General features: G+C 38.8%; 1 protein-coding gene across 14 annotated transcripts in view; it reads left to right on the forward strand.

The window, feature by feature from the left end:
* The first annotated feature begins 13528 nt into the window (after positions 1-13528).
* Positions 13529-16516, forward strand: part of afdna (afadin, adherens junction formation factor a) — a 67333-nt gene continuing 64345 nt past the window's right edge. For all 14 annotated transcript variants that reach the window (XR_011038994.1, XM_068343226.1, XM_068343232.1 and 11 more), the window contains exon 1: positions 13529-13822. Coding sequence is in view for 13 of the 14 variants with exons in the window: in XM_068343226.1 (XP_068199327.1) it covers positions 13721-13822 (102 nt within the window). In the remaining variant the exon portion in view is untranslated. The remainder of the gene's footprint in view (positions 13823-16516) is intronic.

The raw sequence follows: 16516 nt of genomic DNA on the forward strand, positions 1-16516 counted from the left end.
ACTCATAAACAGATTGGTTAAGATTTATGCACGATTAACTGATGAGCATAACGTGTCGTATCCCACAGTTATGGCACTGTAGGTGTCCAGAACCCTGTAAAAAAGTAGCGTAACATGGGATAGTGGCGACTGCAAAGCGTATTTTTTAAATAAATATTTTGATCATTCAATGAAATGTATTATAATTTGTTTATAATTACTTGTTCACTGAGCACTAACCAGATTTTTTTCTTTGTAATACTATTTGTTGTTCTTCAAGAAAATACATTAAAAATCCCAGAATACCTCCTGCTGCTCCAGAAGGCTGTTCTACTTTGATTTGATTTTCAACTCTGGCAGCATTCCGTATGTGTGTGTGTGTGTGTGTGTGTGTGTGTGTGTGTGTGTGTGTGTGTGTGTGTGTGTGTGTGTGTGTGTGTGTGTGTGTGTGTGTGTGTGTGTGTGTGTGTGCGTGCGTGCGTGTGTGTGTGTGTGTGTGTGTGTGTGATTAGGCACATGTGTGTGCACGTGCGTGTGCATAATCTATTGTTATGTGTTTGCTGACTTGGTGCATCATCCACAAGGTTGCCACTGTTGCTTTCCCAGCAGCACAATGCACAGGCAATGCAGAGATGCTGACCCCGCCATGGCTTTATGGCTTTATTTAGTAGAATCACACACACACACACACACACACACACACACACACACACACACACACGCACAAAGAGAACACAGAAAGCGAGACAGAGAGAGAAATGTGTGTGGCATCTGCAGACAAATTCTTTTCTCCAGCAATGGCACGAAAATTTAAAATATGAGTCATACTTCTTGGTAAAAGGTAAACATGACGGTAAACATCATTTGACAGCAGGTGACTTGTTTTCCTTCCTTCAAACTGGAGGGAAAATCTCTTCAGAAATGGTGAAATCATCAAATGTAAATGTAAGTATAACAAGCCTGGGACTTCCCTGGAATAAACACAATCATGTCTTTTTCATGTTTTTGATGTGACCTTTGATCACTTATAGTATGACACACTAACATCATGGCAGCTTGTTGAACATACAGTACAAACAGCCTCATATCGCAGTCTTTCATAGTTTCAGTCAATAGAAACTGTAGCCGTTATCAAGGTTTAATTCAAGAGCATTCCCTTCACGCTTGGCGCTGTACATGAGGTGGCAATAGGAGAGAGAAACAGAGCGAGAGAGAGAGAGAGAGAGAGAGAGAGAGAGAGAGAGAGAGAGAGAGAGAGAGAGAGAGAGAGAGAGAGGGAAGATGACAAAGGAAAACTCCATCAGAAAAAAAGTTCCATGAATTATTCAACTCTTCCTTTGTGTGCTCTCCATTTATCTCTCAATCCTCTCTTTTTCTACTTGCTTCCCTGAGATGCTACAGACTCTGACAGCTTTATTGTAGCTGCTGGGAGCTACTCAGTGTGTGTGTGTGTGTGTGTGTGTGTGTGTGTGTGTGTGTGTGTGTGTGTGTGTGTGTGTGTGTGTGTGTGTGTGTGTGTGTGTGTGTGTGTGTGTGTGTGTGTGTGTGTGTGTGTGTGTGTGTGTGTGTGTGTGTGTGTGTTCTCGCCGTCCTCTGAGGCTCAAGCATTGGTGATGTGTGTTAGTTGTGTTAAGTGCCGCATAATCATGCACTCCCCACACATACGTCCACCCCACACATTCACACACAGTCACAGGATTTTAAATTACCTGGTAATGAGACAGACAAATTACACTCCTTTTCTACCAGTCTGCAGCCGAGGACTGTGGGAAACGTAGGCAGCTCAAGTGTTTCCTTTATTGCAGGGATGGCAAGGGACCAGGAGTATAATTGGATTTCTGCAGGCAGGGGTAAAATAAAGCCAAGATTTGCACGATCGACGGCGATGCTGGGTTCAAAGTTAATTGTGATTTCAGTTAAAAGAACAGAGAGGTGTATGTTATGCACTATTTTTGTTTTAAATGCATCCAGGGATACAGATGCATTGTGGGTGCAAAGGGGAAAGTATGTCACACAGAAAATACACTTAAAAAAGGCAAGTCTCAAAGTCATGCAAGCACTTTTGCTAGGCCTGAATGGTCTTCCTAAAAGTATTAATCTGTGCCTAAATCAGCATCTAACTACAGACACTGATCAAATAATCCTTGTTGAAACAGCATGGTAGCGGATATGTTGCAAAAGTACACAAAAAAAAGATAATATTACTAAAAAAAACATTAGGTCAGCTTTAGCATTAGCAAATATTTATTATTAAAGGACCCCAGGGTCACAAGCTATAAAATAAGAGTGCTATGTCTCTATTTTTAAGTTTTAAGTTTTTTAAATAAGTGCAACTGATTCACACTACATTAATTTTCCATTGCATTTTTGTGTTAACCTCAACAAACAGGATGCAGGCTAAAGCTTAATTCCCTTCTTGTCAGAAAGGCGCTGATCAGCTGATTCAGCACCAACTGGTTTCTGCTGCTTGCTCACTCTCAGTCACACAGTTAGGCAGAATGTAAGAAGACAGGTGGAGCAGCGTTTGCATCGAATGGCCTGTTGATAGTTTGAATATTTGAAACCGGTCTGACCAGCATTCTACTCCCGCTCTCTCTGATATCTCTTCTGTTACACAAACACATAATGTTTGACTCAGGCTGCTGAATCTGCAGTTATGTAACCACAAGTATTGTCTTTGCTCTCGTCAGATTTAAACATTACATGATACAAATATTAATGGCACAAAAATGATGAATGGCAACCAGTCATTATGTGGTCAAGCCTTAGCAATTTGATTTAACTATGCGTAGTATGTTGCTAGGAAAAGAAAACCTAGTGGTCATCAGTTGTTGACGTTTCCAGATAAATGGAACTTCTATATATATAAATAAATGTAAAAAATTATATGTATATATATATATATATATATATATATATATATATATATATATATATATATATATATATATATATATATATATATATATATATATATATATATATATATATAATAAAAGGATGGAGGCAGAATGGATAAAAACAAGAATGAAAAAGGCTTATCTATAGTCACATGGCATAGAAGCAGGTAGGCTGCATCTTCTCCTCTGACATCACAGCTGCTGCTCTGATACCAGTGATGTTCTAGAGAGTTGTAGTGACCTGCTGCAGAGTTGTCTTGTGCACAAACCATATTAGAGAGAAACCCCAACACAAATCAAAGAATAGCTTGAACAGACAGCAGTAGAACACGGGTCAGTGATAGGACTGGCGGTCAGTGACATGGTGTGAATCCCTTGGGACAATGAAGGCCTCTGTGTCTGTGGACCGGTTCTATTGACTCGTTCTGCTCCTCTTAGTCTGCTTGTGACAAAAGCTGACACAATAGCATGGTGCTGAGTGGTAGAAGCTGGTTTGTACACACACACACACACACACACACACACACACACACACACACACACACACACACACACGCACACACACACACAATAACAAACTTACACACATTATGTAGATGCCTTTTAACATCCAAACCTGCAGTTATTTGACTTACACAATATTATGAACTGTAAGGGAGTTTTTGTCGTGTAAAAACTTATTGTTACATCCCGCTTCAAAGCGGTGATGTATTCTAGTTGTTAGTGTTCGTCCATTCATTCGTCCTTTCGTTCGTTCGTTTGTTCGTTTGTCCACCAAATATCTTCGCAACCATTGCAGATAGAAAGATGAAGCAGAAATCACATTACTCAGGCGACAAAGTGGATGAAAGTGAATGATGACCTTGACCTTGACAAAAGTCGGTCAAAAATTCAACTTTTGTAAACTCAGGAACCACATAGGATAGAAAGACGAGGGAGAACGGCAGTGTGAGTAAGAACACCGATCAAGGCTAGTGCTTTGATCAATAGACAGTCGGTCAGAGCACTAACTTTGATCTTTGACCTATGCAAGTAGGTCAGGGTAAATTCAGGGGTGTCGTGGGATGTTGCAGTCTGTGACTGTGTTGGTTCTTTCTGTAGTTGTATTTAAAACTGAAACTGAGGACTATGCATATGTAATCCTGTCTGTATGTCTGTTTATTTCATAGTCCACATACATATTAGGTGACTTGGGTGTTGATTATTCTGGGCATGATCTCTGACAGCTCTCTGGAAATACTGAATAAATGTACAGTCACTATTTCAAGTAGGAAGAACATTTTATTATTATTATGACACGCATCACAAATGTCAAGATCCTCAAATTACTTTTCTCCTATTTACATTTAAGTTTTACAGACATCAGTTAAATCAGAGGCTATGTGTGGCCTTAGAATGTTGCCATGCAGTTACATGACCTTTACATGGAAGTCTTTGAGTGATGTGGCCTGTGTAATCTCTGTTCCATCCTTTAAGGTTAATGAGCTTCATGCTACGGATGTGCAGCTCAATAAGTTAACAGATAAATTGAATTTGTTCGGTAAGCAAAGATATTACCACCACCAAGGAAGTTACATGTTAAGCAGCAATGTCCTTTGGTTGGTTGGTTGGTTGATTGGTTAGTTGGATTGTTTTCAGGATTACATATAGGAGAAACTACAAGATGGATTTCTGTGGAAATTGGTGCAGACAAGAGGGTATACATCCATAGAGAACCCAATTAATGTTGATGCAGATCCAAATAGGTGTAGAAGAAGAATAAAAACTATATACATCTGCGTGAATGGGCAGTGATGGGGACAGGCACACTAAACAAACAGGTATGCTTGCTGGTGGGTGTCATCCCAGGTGCTCAAAGTTTTTTCTCAGAATCCACTGCTTCTGTTTTTAAAACTGTAAAGATGAACCAGCCCAGGATTTTTTGGCCTAAGTCTGATTGGACAAATCCCTCCACCTACACAGCATGCAGGAACTGAGCCAGAGATTGGAGGTGGGGTTGCAGTTCAAATGAGGACATTACACAATAGTGCTGGGAAGGGGCTGATGCAGCTCTGGAGGAAAATCACGAGAACTGGCGGTGAAGCCACGTTGTCTGTCCATTTGTCTGCTGGAAAGAGGCTAGTGTTTTCATTTTTTATTGCTTGGTTACGTGGGAATCCAGAATGATAAGACAGGTCCTCCAATGTGAGAATAACTTTTTATTATCCCAGCTAAACATGTTGACTCTTTGAATCTAACATGCTATTAAAGAGTGACTATCATAAGCAAACTACCAAAGTCTGTCTGTCTGTCCATCCGTCCATCCATCCATTCATCCATCCATCCATCCATCCACCTTATGTCCTGATATGTTAGCCAAACAGCCCTGCAGTAGTTCTAAGGTACCATGTTGAACAAAAAAATGGCACACTAGCCTCTAGAAAGAAAATAACATTGTTGGAACTGTGTTTTGTATTTTAACTGTGTTTGAAGAATTTGACATTTACTTTTGTGTTTCAGATTGATATTCAAGGTTATATTCTGGTGATTATCCATTCAAGTTAAGACTGTAATTGTACCGCTGAATTGCAGTTAGTCAGTTGAATCCTCTTACAATTTTAATCAGCACAAAAAAGGCTTTATTAGACTGTTGAATACTAACTGAGACTGAAATTTGGGTTGGAAGCCATGACAATATCAAATAATAGACATTTTATATTGAATGTGCAGAAAACAGTTATTACTTTACATTGAAAGGTAGATAAGAATTTGCTATATGTTGATATCCATACCAGTGTGGTATCTGGACCATGTTTCTAATGAACATCACTGGCAAAGCATTGTGTTCATGCTAATTAACCAACCATCCTGACTACGCTTCATTTTCAGAATCATCTATGTACAGTACTTACTATAGACCTCATCAGCCCTATTACATTTACATGAACCAGTTCTAAACAGCCCTGCAACAATTCTAAGGAGTGAGAGAGAAAAAATGCTGCTGCCACTGTTTGCTCCTGCACATACTTTTCAGTGGCTGCTCCATCCAACTTAAGATCCCCAAACATCTGCAACACTCAGCCTCTCTTTGGGTTTGTCACCTCTTCATTCCACCCACTCTCCCTTCTCTTTATTTTTCTTTCAGTCTCCACTCCTAGTTTCTTGCATGCTTTCCATCAGTGTGGGGGGTGCAACAGAAATGTATTGTCATGGTGGATTGTTTTCGTACTTGTTTAAGCAAACTGAACCCACTTCTAGCCTCATATCTAACTTTTTATTAGCTGTTTCACAGAAATAGAAAATAAATGAGCTGTGTTTTTCTCAAAATGTCAAAACGTTTTTTTAATTGTGGAATTATTGCTAAATTTAGCCCAATGGGTCACTTGTTTCTACTTGATTGTGTGCTTGTTTTGGGGTAAGAGCTGACTTGGTAGCATAGGTTTAACTGTAACTAGAGGAAAAGGAAACAGGGAACATGCAGTGACAATAGGCAGCCAGCCTGTGTCGAACCACGTAGCAACACAGGAAGACAAACAGTTTGTATTAGATGATGGAGAATAAAACTTGTTTGAAACTTTTGTTTAACCTGAACTTTAATAGAACAAAACATGGTGCAAACAAACACAGAACAACAAGTAAAGTTACAAGTTACAAACAGATATAGACTGTATGTAATATCCTTTATTAATGAAAATATGTTGGGATCATGAAAACAGGCTGTATGTTTACTGAATAAGAGGAGATTCAGAGCGTCATGCAGATTATCAGTGAAAGACATCCAACGCAGCCTCCTCTGTGTTTCATGACTAAAAAATGTTCAGTCAACAGGGCAGGTCATTATCTACTGCAAAGCCTCTGTAGCACGAACAGCTCACATTTAAAAATTTCAAGCAGTATATGAAAAGGTCCAGGGTGTGCTGAATGAGTCCAGCCATGATGTAAGGATTAGAGACAGTGCCACTTAAAAGAAGACAGCTGGAGGGTGTGGCAATGAGGTGGTGAGGTTCTCTCTAGGAGTGACCAGGTTGGATAGGATCAGAAATGAGTTCATTGGAGGAACAGCCAAAGTGAGATGTTTTGGAAACGAAATTGAAGAGAGGAGACTTTGATAGTTTGGACACGTCCAGAGGAGAAATCATGAGTACATTTACAAAACGGTGTTGAGGATGGAGATAACAGGCAAACGGTCAAGAGGAAGACCAAAGAGAAGGTTTATGGATGTAGTGAGGGAAGACATGAGGGTAGTTGGTGTTAGCGAGGAGGATGCAAAAGGTAGGCTTACATGGTAAAGGATGGCAAGCTGTGGCGAACCGTAACGGGACAAGCCAAAAGTAAAGGAAGATGTTCAAGGTGTGCTGATTTACAGAAACCCAGTAAAATCTTAATATTTCTTTTTTCTACATTGTCTTATTCCATTGGTTTCAGTTGCGCCATTCTGGAGTTTATGAATAGCAGGTCATTTGCAAGGTCATTTTCAACGGACTTTGCTGTTTGTTTGTTTTTTGCTGTTTTTCTGTCTTATCTGTTTAAAACTTGAAACATATTACATAAAACCTCCAGATGATTTGATAAAATTCAAAGGCAAATGGCAGTTATGAAGTGAAAGGTCCACGTTTTGAAATATTAATGTATGTGCACTTTAAATAGAAAAATGAAGGTTCTGTCGAGTCAAACTGATCTTCTCTTAGCTCACGATATAGGACATAATAGCATAATTTAATTTTATTCAAACAGTTACTACAGTGCATTCTTTAATAATAATGTAAGACAATATGTCTTGGTCACTGAGCAGATGAGATTAACTCCTTATCTTTAGATAAAAGGTTGTTGCTGGGAACCTGATTACTTCACAACTATTTGTTGAGCTATTACTGTCATTGTAATAACTACCTCCTGGCTAAGTAGAAACATGCTGACACGAAATGATCTTCAAGTTCCCGAGCTTGCTTAAAGTTCATACAGTTTAGAAAGTTTTTTGAATTCTGTTCTGCCAGAAAACGTATCAGTCTGATATTTTGATTCTTAAGTTAGAATTTGAACCACAGGTGATCTTTCCATTCTGTGTGGATGTCTGGGATTAATATGGATGACCAGATTTAGTAAAATAAACAACACAAAAGATGTCCATCAAAAATTCGGGTTACAGGTCTCACCGTGATGAATATGATGAACTAATCTTCACATTGGCGCCGAGACAGTACAGCCTGATGTCTTCCTTAGCAGAGTGGTACATATTACATGCACCATTGCGTCTTACAGAAATTAGCAGTTTGCACAATCTAGATGAGGAATTAGAGGGATTAAATCTGTTGCACAGTTATTCATATTTCTGTTGAAAGAACTCGTGGTGGTTTGTTGACACCTTTAATTTCATACAACACTTCTCCACCCTTCCTGTATGGCCTCATTTCACACTGTGGCAGATGTTTCCTGTTACACTGAGTGGGAGAAATACATGTTTCTCTTGGAATATAAGCAACAGATGGTGAGAACAGAATAGGAAAAAAGAAAGGTGCGTTTGTAGATAACATGCTGAATCTTGGTGCCATGCAGAGAGAGACCCATTTATCACGTCTTTGTTTCTTTAGATATAAAGGGATCGTACACAGCGGAAGGTCTTTGAGTTTGCATTGGAGTTAGTTTCTAATGACTGCAGTGATGAGAACTTAAATGATAATGTCTCTGCTGACTCACTGATTTACTGATAATACTCTTGTGTTTTATCTTGTTTTGCCTTGACAATTTAAAAAAGTAATTTACCAACGGGGATTAATAAAGGTTTTTATTATTATTATTTTTATTATTATTATTATTATAAATATAAACAGAAATGTTGAAAATATTCCATACTGTACTCATTTAACCTATATTGAGGAAAATAAGAGCATGTTGTCAGCTTTAGTTGTGAATATGCAGTATTTCCAGTAGATGATAGATGCTGTCTATTTTTAAAAGTTCTTAATCAAATTCTTACACATGTGGAAATCATAATTCACATGTGATAGTGTTACAAGACGAGCGTTGTTCTCAGGTCATTATATATCAGTATCGGGGTCTCACTCCTAGTTGGTTTTATTGCTGAGGAACTTGGAGACTCAACCAACCAGCTGTCTTTGCTCAAAGAACTTTTAAATGATCAATGTTTTGAGGCTTTTCAAACAAGTTAACTCGTCAAAAAGAAGAGCATCTCCATTATATTATGAGGAATTTTACACTGTGTTTACACTCATAATAATGCGCTGTTTCTTTGAGGTGGTTCAGATGAAAGTTTTGGCACTGTTCATGCTATTACCACCCACCTCTGTTACTATTAAGGCAGCAGAAACAATACATGCATTAATATCAAGATTTTTCATTTGTCAAGACAGAGGAATGAGAACCAAACCAAGAAGATAGTTCATGGACTATCATCTGGATCACTAAATGGATTTCAGAAACTTTATCATGAAGCTGAAGTTGTTTGTGTTGATCTTATCTTTATTTCATGCAGTTATACATTTTTGGAAGGTTCTTTGTGTTACTGACAATCTATACTATGTGACATCAATCTACCTATTAATAAATTTCACAAATTTCCCCACTGTGGGACAATAAAGGTTTATTATTATTATTATTATTATTATAAGAAGCTGGAACTAAGCAACAGTTAGCTTTTCCTACCTGCTTGCTCATTCTTCCAGTCTAAACTCTAGTAGCTACTGCTTCATAGTCACATTACATTTCAAACAATGTCACCATAAGAATTCAGATTTGGGGGGTTGTGGGAAACTGGAGCCAATCCCAGTCGACATTTGGCAAGAGGCATGGTGCATCCTGGGTAAAGAGCTGGCCATTCATCTGTGAGCAAATCACATTCTTTTTATTGCATTGGACTGAGGTGAAACATGGATATAACAGACATAGAATGAAAGCACAACTATCTGCATTTGTGCAAAAAATTGATAGAGAAAATTTGTTGTAATGCAGGCCTACTTACCTTTTTGGCTGATGTGTTTGTTCGGCTATCTTTCTCTGTATATTAGCTCCCAGTGCAGTTTACTTTATCTCTGTGGCTACTTTAGTATTTCAAAGGTGTCAAGGGGAGGATAAGCTGATTTCTTTAAATTCACAATGCCTTCTCTCCCATGCAAAAAAAAATTCTCAGCACTTATTACTTTTCTTATCTCCCTAAGACATATGTTTCACTGATAATCTGAATTACTTAAATCTTGTTGCTTGAAGATAGTCTTGCTTCCCTTAGAAATCGGCGGGATAAAGATTATATCAGGGTGCCTTGTAAAATAGACATACTGATAACATGAAGCAATCGACACAAAAACATCGAATAAGGTCACATTCTCCTATTTTTATGATTCATATGATTAAGTAGACTCTTCTCATGAGCTCTATTTTTTATCTGAAAACTCACTACATTCTTGTTGATTGCGATTCACCATTTCATCTTGATTCTTTCTTTCTTTTTTTCTTTCTTATATCCGTATTATGATGAAAATGGCAGCCATCTACCATGATAACGACAGATTCAGAATCCTGTAGAAACTACATCATCATGTAATCATGATAAGTGGCCTGAGAAGGGGAACACATGATTGAAATTGAAAGTCAACATGCAAGATTTGACTCCTCTCAGCTATTTTACATGAACAAAACATTTGAATTTGAACGAATGCCTAAAAAAAGCTGTAGCAGCAGACTGAATGTGACACAGACACAAGCTAGTTAAAGTCTACAACCATAATAAATAATTGCCTGGGCAGAGTGCTTTGCACAACACGCTAATGCTAGCATGCTGACATTTAATAGGAGGACTATTCATCATCTTATTTCAATGTGTTGCCATGCAAAAATTGCCTCGCTAGCATCTTCTTCTTTTCCTTTCAGCTTGTCCAGTTAGGGGTCGCCACAGCGTGTCGTCGTTTTCCATGTCAGCCTATCTTCTGCATCCTCCTCTCTAACACCAACTGCTCCCATCCACTTTCTCGTTGGTCTTCCACTTGCTCTCTTGCCAGTTACTTCTATCATCAACACCCTTTTACTAATATACTCACTCAACATAAAACAACAGTATACCAACAGTATATACCATAGGTACCAGAGTTCTTGATTCTCTATTTAGTAGTTATTGAGACCTATCAATCAAAATCATGATGTTAAATCCTCACGGTGGTAGTTGTTGGTATTTGAATTAACTTGTTGTTGGGTATCTGCTATCAACTGAAAGACAATGTCAAGTTTTTGAAGTCCCTCGACTTTATCTTCAACCCAACAAACTTTTTTGTTCATGTTCTTTCCTCATTCTTTTGATGACTTCTCTTTTCAATCAACTTCCCCTTTTCAAGTTGTAATGTTTCATTCCCCGTATTTTGTAGTCAAACTGAGATTCCTTACCATTGTGTACAGTATCTATGTTTTCAAACACTGAATAGGCTGAGTCTCCTCTTCTGACAGTTAATCAAATGTTTCTCACTGTTAGCAGCTCTTATTGTACCGTCTTTACATTTTGTTTGCATCAGCTTCTTTCTAACTTTGTGCTTTTTACAAGCAGAAAGACTTAGCGATCTGTTTTAAACTGTTACTGTAGCTAAGATAAGGAGAAAAGCACTCTGCGTTTGTTCATGTTATCACCATTATTTTAAAAATGAACAGATAAGAGAGGCTCTGCCTTAGTCAAAGCAAGAGACAAACTATTTGTTAGAACATACCAGCATGTGACTCATCCCCGACTGAGTGAAATTCATTGAAGCAAATGGTGACAGCATATGATCTCACTGGTTCTTTATCAGAACAGCACAGAGAAACTGACTCCTCCAGCTGCCAGTAAAGGCCAGAGAAGAATCTGGCAGCTGGAATATTTACATTGTTTATGACAGATTTGTAACAATCAGTGTCAAACGTGTCTGTGATGTCTGAGTGTTTGTGGTGACTGAAAAAGTGATAATATCACAGATACAGGAAGTGGCAGTGCTATCTGGTGAAGTTGGTTTCCTGTTGCGGTTTCTAGCTTCTGCTGCTGAGTTCAAAAGAGTGCAGCAGAAAATTACACATCCTCTAAACTCAACAAAGCGGTGGGAAAATATTGAAATGGCAAATAGAGAGCCCACAGTCTAATTCTGATTTGTATGAAAGTCGATTGAATTACAGAAAGATTTAAGATAACTTCTTCTTTTCCTTTCGGCTTTTCCCTTCAGGGGTCGCCACAGCGAATCAATTGCCTCCATCTAACCCTGTTCTTTGCATCCTCTTCTCTCACACCAACTACCTTCATGTCCTCCCTCATTACATACATTGTTATAAATTATAGTACCAGCTTGGTGCTGCTGCTTGTGTTAAAGAAACAATTGACTGTTAGATGGAGCCAACTTTCACCAGCACATTCTTCTTTGTATGTTTACCTTTTAGATGGATTTAATTTAAACAGATAATTGTAGTTCCTTTCCTGTTTTTATATTTTCCCTATTAAATGCAGCCATGTAACCGGATGTTTTGCCAGTAAGCCCAGTAAGAACGTTCCTATGGAAATGTGATATCAATGCAAATCCTCTGCAAACCCAATATAAAACATATGATACTTAGATATGAATATTGTTTATCTTTCTTTATATTGCACATAATTCCAACTCTGAAATTGTACAAGATAACTTTGTGTCATTGTTTCTAATAATCCAGCTGTATTCTTCATTTTCATGGTGAATTCAAAATTATTTTAACATATGTGTTGTTGTTTACCTAATTCCACATCCCTGTGTACAGTTACATCAGCCTGTTAGATTAAAGCCTGTTTTTCATTCATTACTCACACATGATGTCAGTGAGGCATTTACACACCCTAAAATTCAGCACCGGTGACTAATATGCTTATAAGAAGTGAGGACTACTGTTCCCCACATCGTCTGGCATATTAGGTGGGAGGCCACTGTGACTACCTCGCTGCTGTATCGCAGCTATTTCTGTAGATGTGAGCACTACTATAACTCTGTCATTTCACATCCATCTGCCTGATATTTCGTGACCTTTCAGAGTCATCCACAGAAGTGCATTAATAGAGAGCTGGCATTTACATATAGCAGATGAAGTACTGTGAAGCTCATTTACACACAAACATGCAAAAACACACACATACACTCACGCTTCAATAAATAGTCATCATGTAATACCATATTTACAACAACAAACGTAGCATATTTTTCTTGATTCAAGAACGTTTAGAGGTTTAAAATAATAAAAAAATCTATATCTTGTATGAATTAATATACTTCATACATGATCAGCTAATCAAATACTACTGGTACCATCAAATCCCCTCTTTAGAATTTAAATGATCATGTCATATATAGATAAAATGATAGTTTAATATGAAGCTCATATCATATTTGTGTAGTTGTGTATTTTTGTGTGCATCATTTATTTTTCATCTGCAAAAAAATATCTGTAAAGTAATAATTGGTACAAATTATTTCGGAATTGTTCTTGAATTTTTTTTGTTTTGTTTTTTGAACCTGTGGTCAACATGTAGATGTTAAATGCTATTGAAAATGTCACTCTCGTTACCAAATAGGATTTTCTGAAAAGCTACGTCATTATTTACATTCATCGGACTTTAAACAGTTAACAGTTTTACGCGTGCACAGACAATTATCCAGAGTGCCTCGGGAGCGCGCAAAGGCGCGCCGTGAACGCGAAACAGAAACAGATCAGACAGCAGGTCGGTTGGCTAGCAGAGAGGAGACTTCGATAAGTATTGGCGGCTGAAGAAAAAGACCCGGACCTGTGATTTTCGTTTTTCTTCTCCTGTGGACTAACGTTACGGGAAGTTTTACTCAGTAGTGCAGACGGACGGAGAAGGTCTCAAAAGGCTATCCACCATGTCGGGGAGCAGAGAGGAGGAGAGGAGGAAACTGGCCGACATCATCAACCACTGGAACGCTAACCGGCTCGACCTGTTTGAAATCAGCCGGCCCACAGAGGTAAGGTTAGGAGTCGATTGTGGAGTAGCAGGAGAGGCCGCGGATCCGCAGGCCGCTCCAAAGTGAATGGGAGACTGTGAAGCTATCATGAGCTGACACTTGACTTTTATACGCTGAAAGCAAAGCTGTTGTAGGGAGCGTAGTCAAAAGGGAAGTCCCCGCACATACTAGGAGGGATTGAATACCCAGGTCCACTGAAAAATCTGGCAGTTTACTACGTCGAAAAATACACACCTTGTACAAAATGTTGAGTCCAATGATAAAAAAACTGAACCTTCATGCCTAGCCAAATAGTCTAATTAAACACTTGTCTACAAACAAGCTCAATTTTATTGTTAAATTCAATATTTTAGAGACAATTTACACAGGCATTACGTTAGCCAGCTATTAGCTACTACATACAACATTATACTTGAAAAGCAAGTTAGCAAGCTATATAGAAATAATTCTCAAAGTTGACAGTTTATCGAATCGGTTTTGAACAAAATACAATGCTGAACTTCAAGCAAATATCAGTGATTTATTAAATATCTAGTGGTTTATTTTCAGTAATGTGTACTTGTGTGATAAGAAAGGCAGCACTGAATTGGCAGATTTTGAATTTAGTTTGGCTTGTCTACAAGAGGGCACGGCACGTATCGGCGCTAGCTGGCTAGTTAGCAAGAGCATTACCTGTAGCGCTAATATGAACTCTTGGCATAATGCTAAATTGAAGAGACTGGAAAGCCTGTCTAGTCGCACCTCGGTAGTGCACATATTATAAGATTTAACTTAGTTGCAATTGTAGCTGTTATATATCATTCTATGTCGGTGCTTTCTGTGTGTATATTGGCCGCGACGCGGTCTCGCAGCAGTTCCTGCAATGCTTGACAAACCCGATTGCATGTTGAGGTTGTTTGATACGTAGAACAAATAGATAAAAGCTTAAAGCATTAGCAACAAGATGAGTGCAAATGCTTCGTGCAGGTAGATTGCTGATCGCACCAGCATACAAGCCGTAGCAGTCTCCCTGTCAAGCCGTGTCATGTCGCCTTGCATTGTCCTCACAGGAGCTAGCTTGATGCAAGCCGCTCGTTTAACCAGCAATAATTTAACCCTGTAACATGTTAAGGAGCAACGCTGTTTCATATCGGCCGTCTGGACTAATTTTGTTGTTGTTTACTAAACAACATGACAGGATAAGGCACTCCTCCCTGCAGGGTTTCTGTCGATTGCTACCAGAGAACAGCTAGCTGGGTGATCTTTCTAGTGATTAAGGAGTTAGTCAATACCCATCTAACTTACCCCCTAACGGTACATCTCATGGCCAATTAGTTTTGATTATTTTTTCTTTTGCTGTGATTGGCCAGCTGCAGTATTTTAGGCGGGTAGTCCACCCCCACATCTCCTTGGATAAGACTGTAGGGGGGTCACAGGTCCCCGCTTCTTGTTTTGAGCCGATTAATTTATCAGGATTGAAGCTGGCCAGCAGTTGGCCAGGCTTGTGTACTGCACATACACAACCTCTTCATTCTATGAGGAAAGATTAACCCAGTCCTGAAGTCCTCGAGCATGTAATTCTCTCAGTCTACAAGAAGCATTGCTTCAGCATTGCTTCGGAAGACTGCTCAGTTTTGTCCAGTAGGACATGATTAAATAGAAGCAGATGCATGGCCTTTCTTACAGCACCACACCCTCCCCATATGTCAGCTGGTAGAGCCCCCAAGCTGCAAGTATCCATCACACTGTCTAGCCTGCTCCTGAGTGTAGCCGTGCATGAAATATGTTGCATTTAAAAAAAATAAAATTCACAGTGGGAGTTGTTATTGACATTTTGATTGAGATTTTGTTTACCATCAGTATGTTAGTCTATGTTTAATTTGTGAATTTCAGATCGAACTGCCACTGCGAGAAGTGAGATCATTTGTATGATTAGATTAGCTGCGGTTGGCTGATTAGTCTGGTGCAACGGTTTTAAAACTTTTTAATCTTGCAACCCAAACTGAGTTGGCCTGGCTGTGGGACTTAGAGTTGGGCAGATTATAACACAACATAACAGGTACTGTTGTCACATGGGGGTTTACTGTAACATGGCCTCAAATGTGTGCATTATGTTTTGCTTAATTCAATAAACTCTAAATTTGAAGGATGTAGCACTGTAGTTGAACTTATTTTTGGCTTTGAATATACAGTTAATTTAGGTTCACACTTTGCAAAAAGAGTAGAAAAGATTATTTGAAAGAGTAGACATCTCTCACTCACTTGCTCTCTTACTCTCTTTTTCTCTCTATATAAACATATATGTACACACATATACATATATACATGTACATGTTGCACTGGTGAAGTGCCTGTTCAAAATGGGCTGTTTTCTGACCCTTGGTATTGTTGGCTGTAGCTTTCTTGTTCTGCTGCTAGTGACATCACATTCAGTATCTGGCAACATGAGTGGCCCGCAAACAGTCAGCTGTTGCAAGCAAAAACCGATTGCATATATAGGTGTGGACCCACCTTACTTATTGTGCAGACCCCTGAACTGGAGAATTTGACTAAAAGCATAATGTCGCATTCACTCTAAATATGTGAGTGAACATATTTTGCATGAGCGTGGGGCAAAGACAACTAAAGCAGTTAGCAGGTTTTAACAACAGATCAAGACATGTCCACACTTGAAACTGGCATTTAAACTAAATGGAACATAGCAAGCGATATCCT

This window comes from Antennarius striatus, chromosome 19 (assembly GCF_040054535.1).
Source record: "Antennarius striatus isolate MH-2024 chromosome 19, ASM4005453v1, whole genome shotgun sequence".
Taxonomy (NCBI): Eukaryota; Metazoa; Chordata; class Actinopteri; order Lophiiformes; family Antennariidae; genus Antennarius; species Antennarius striatus.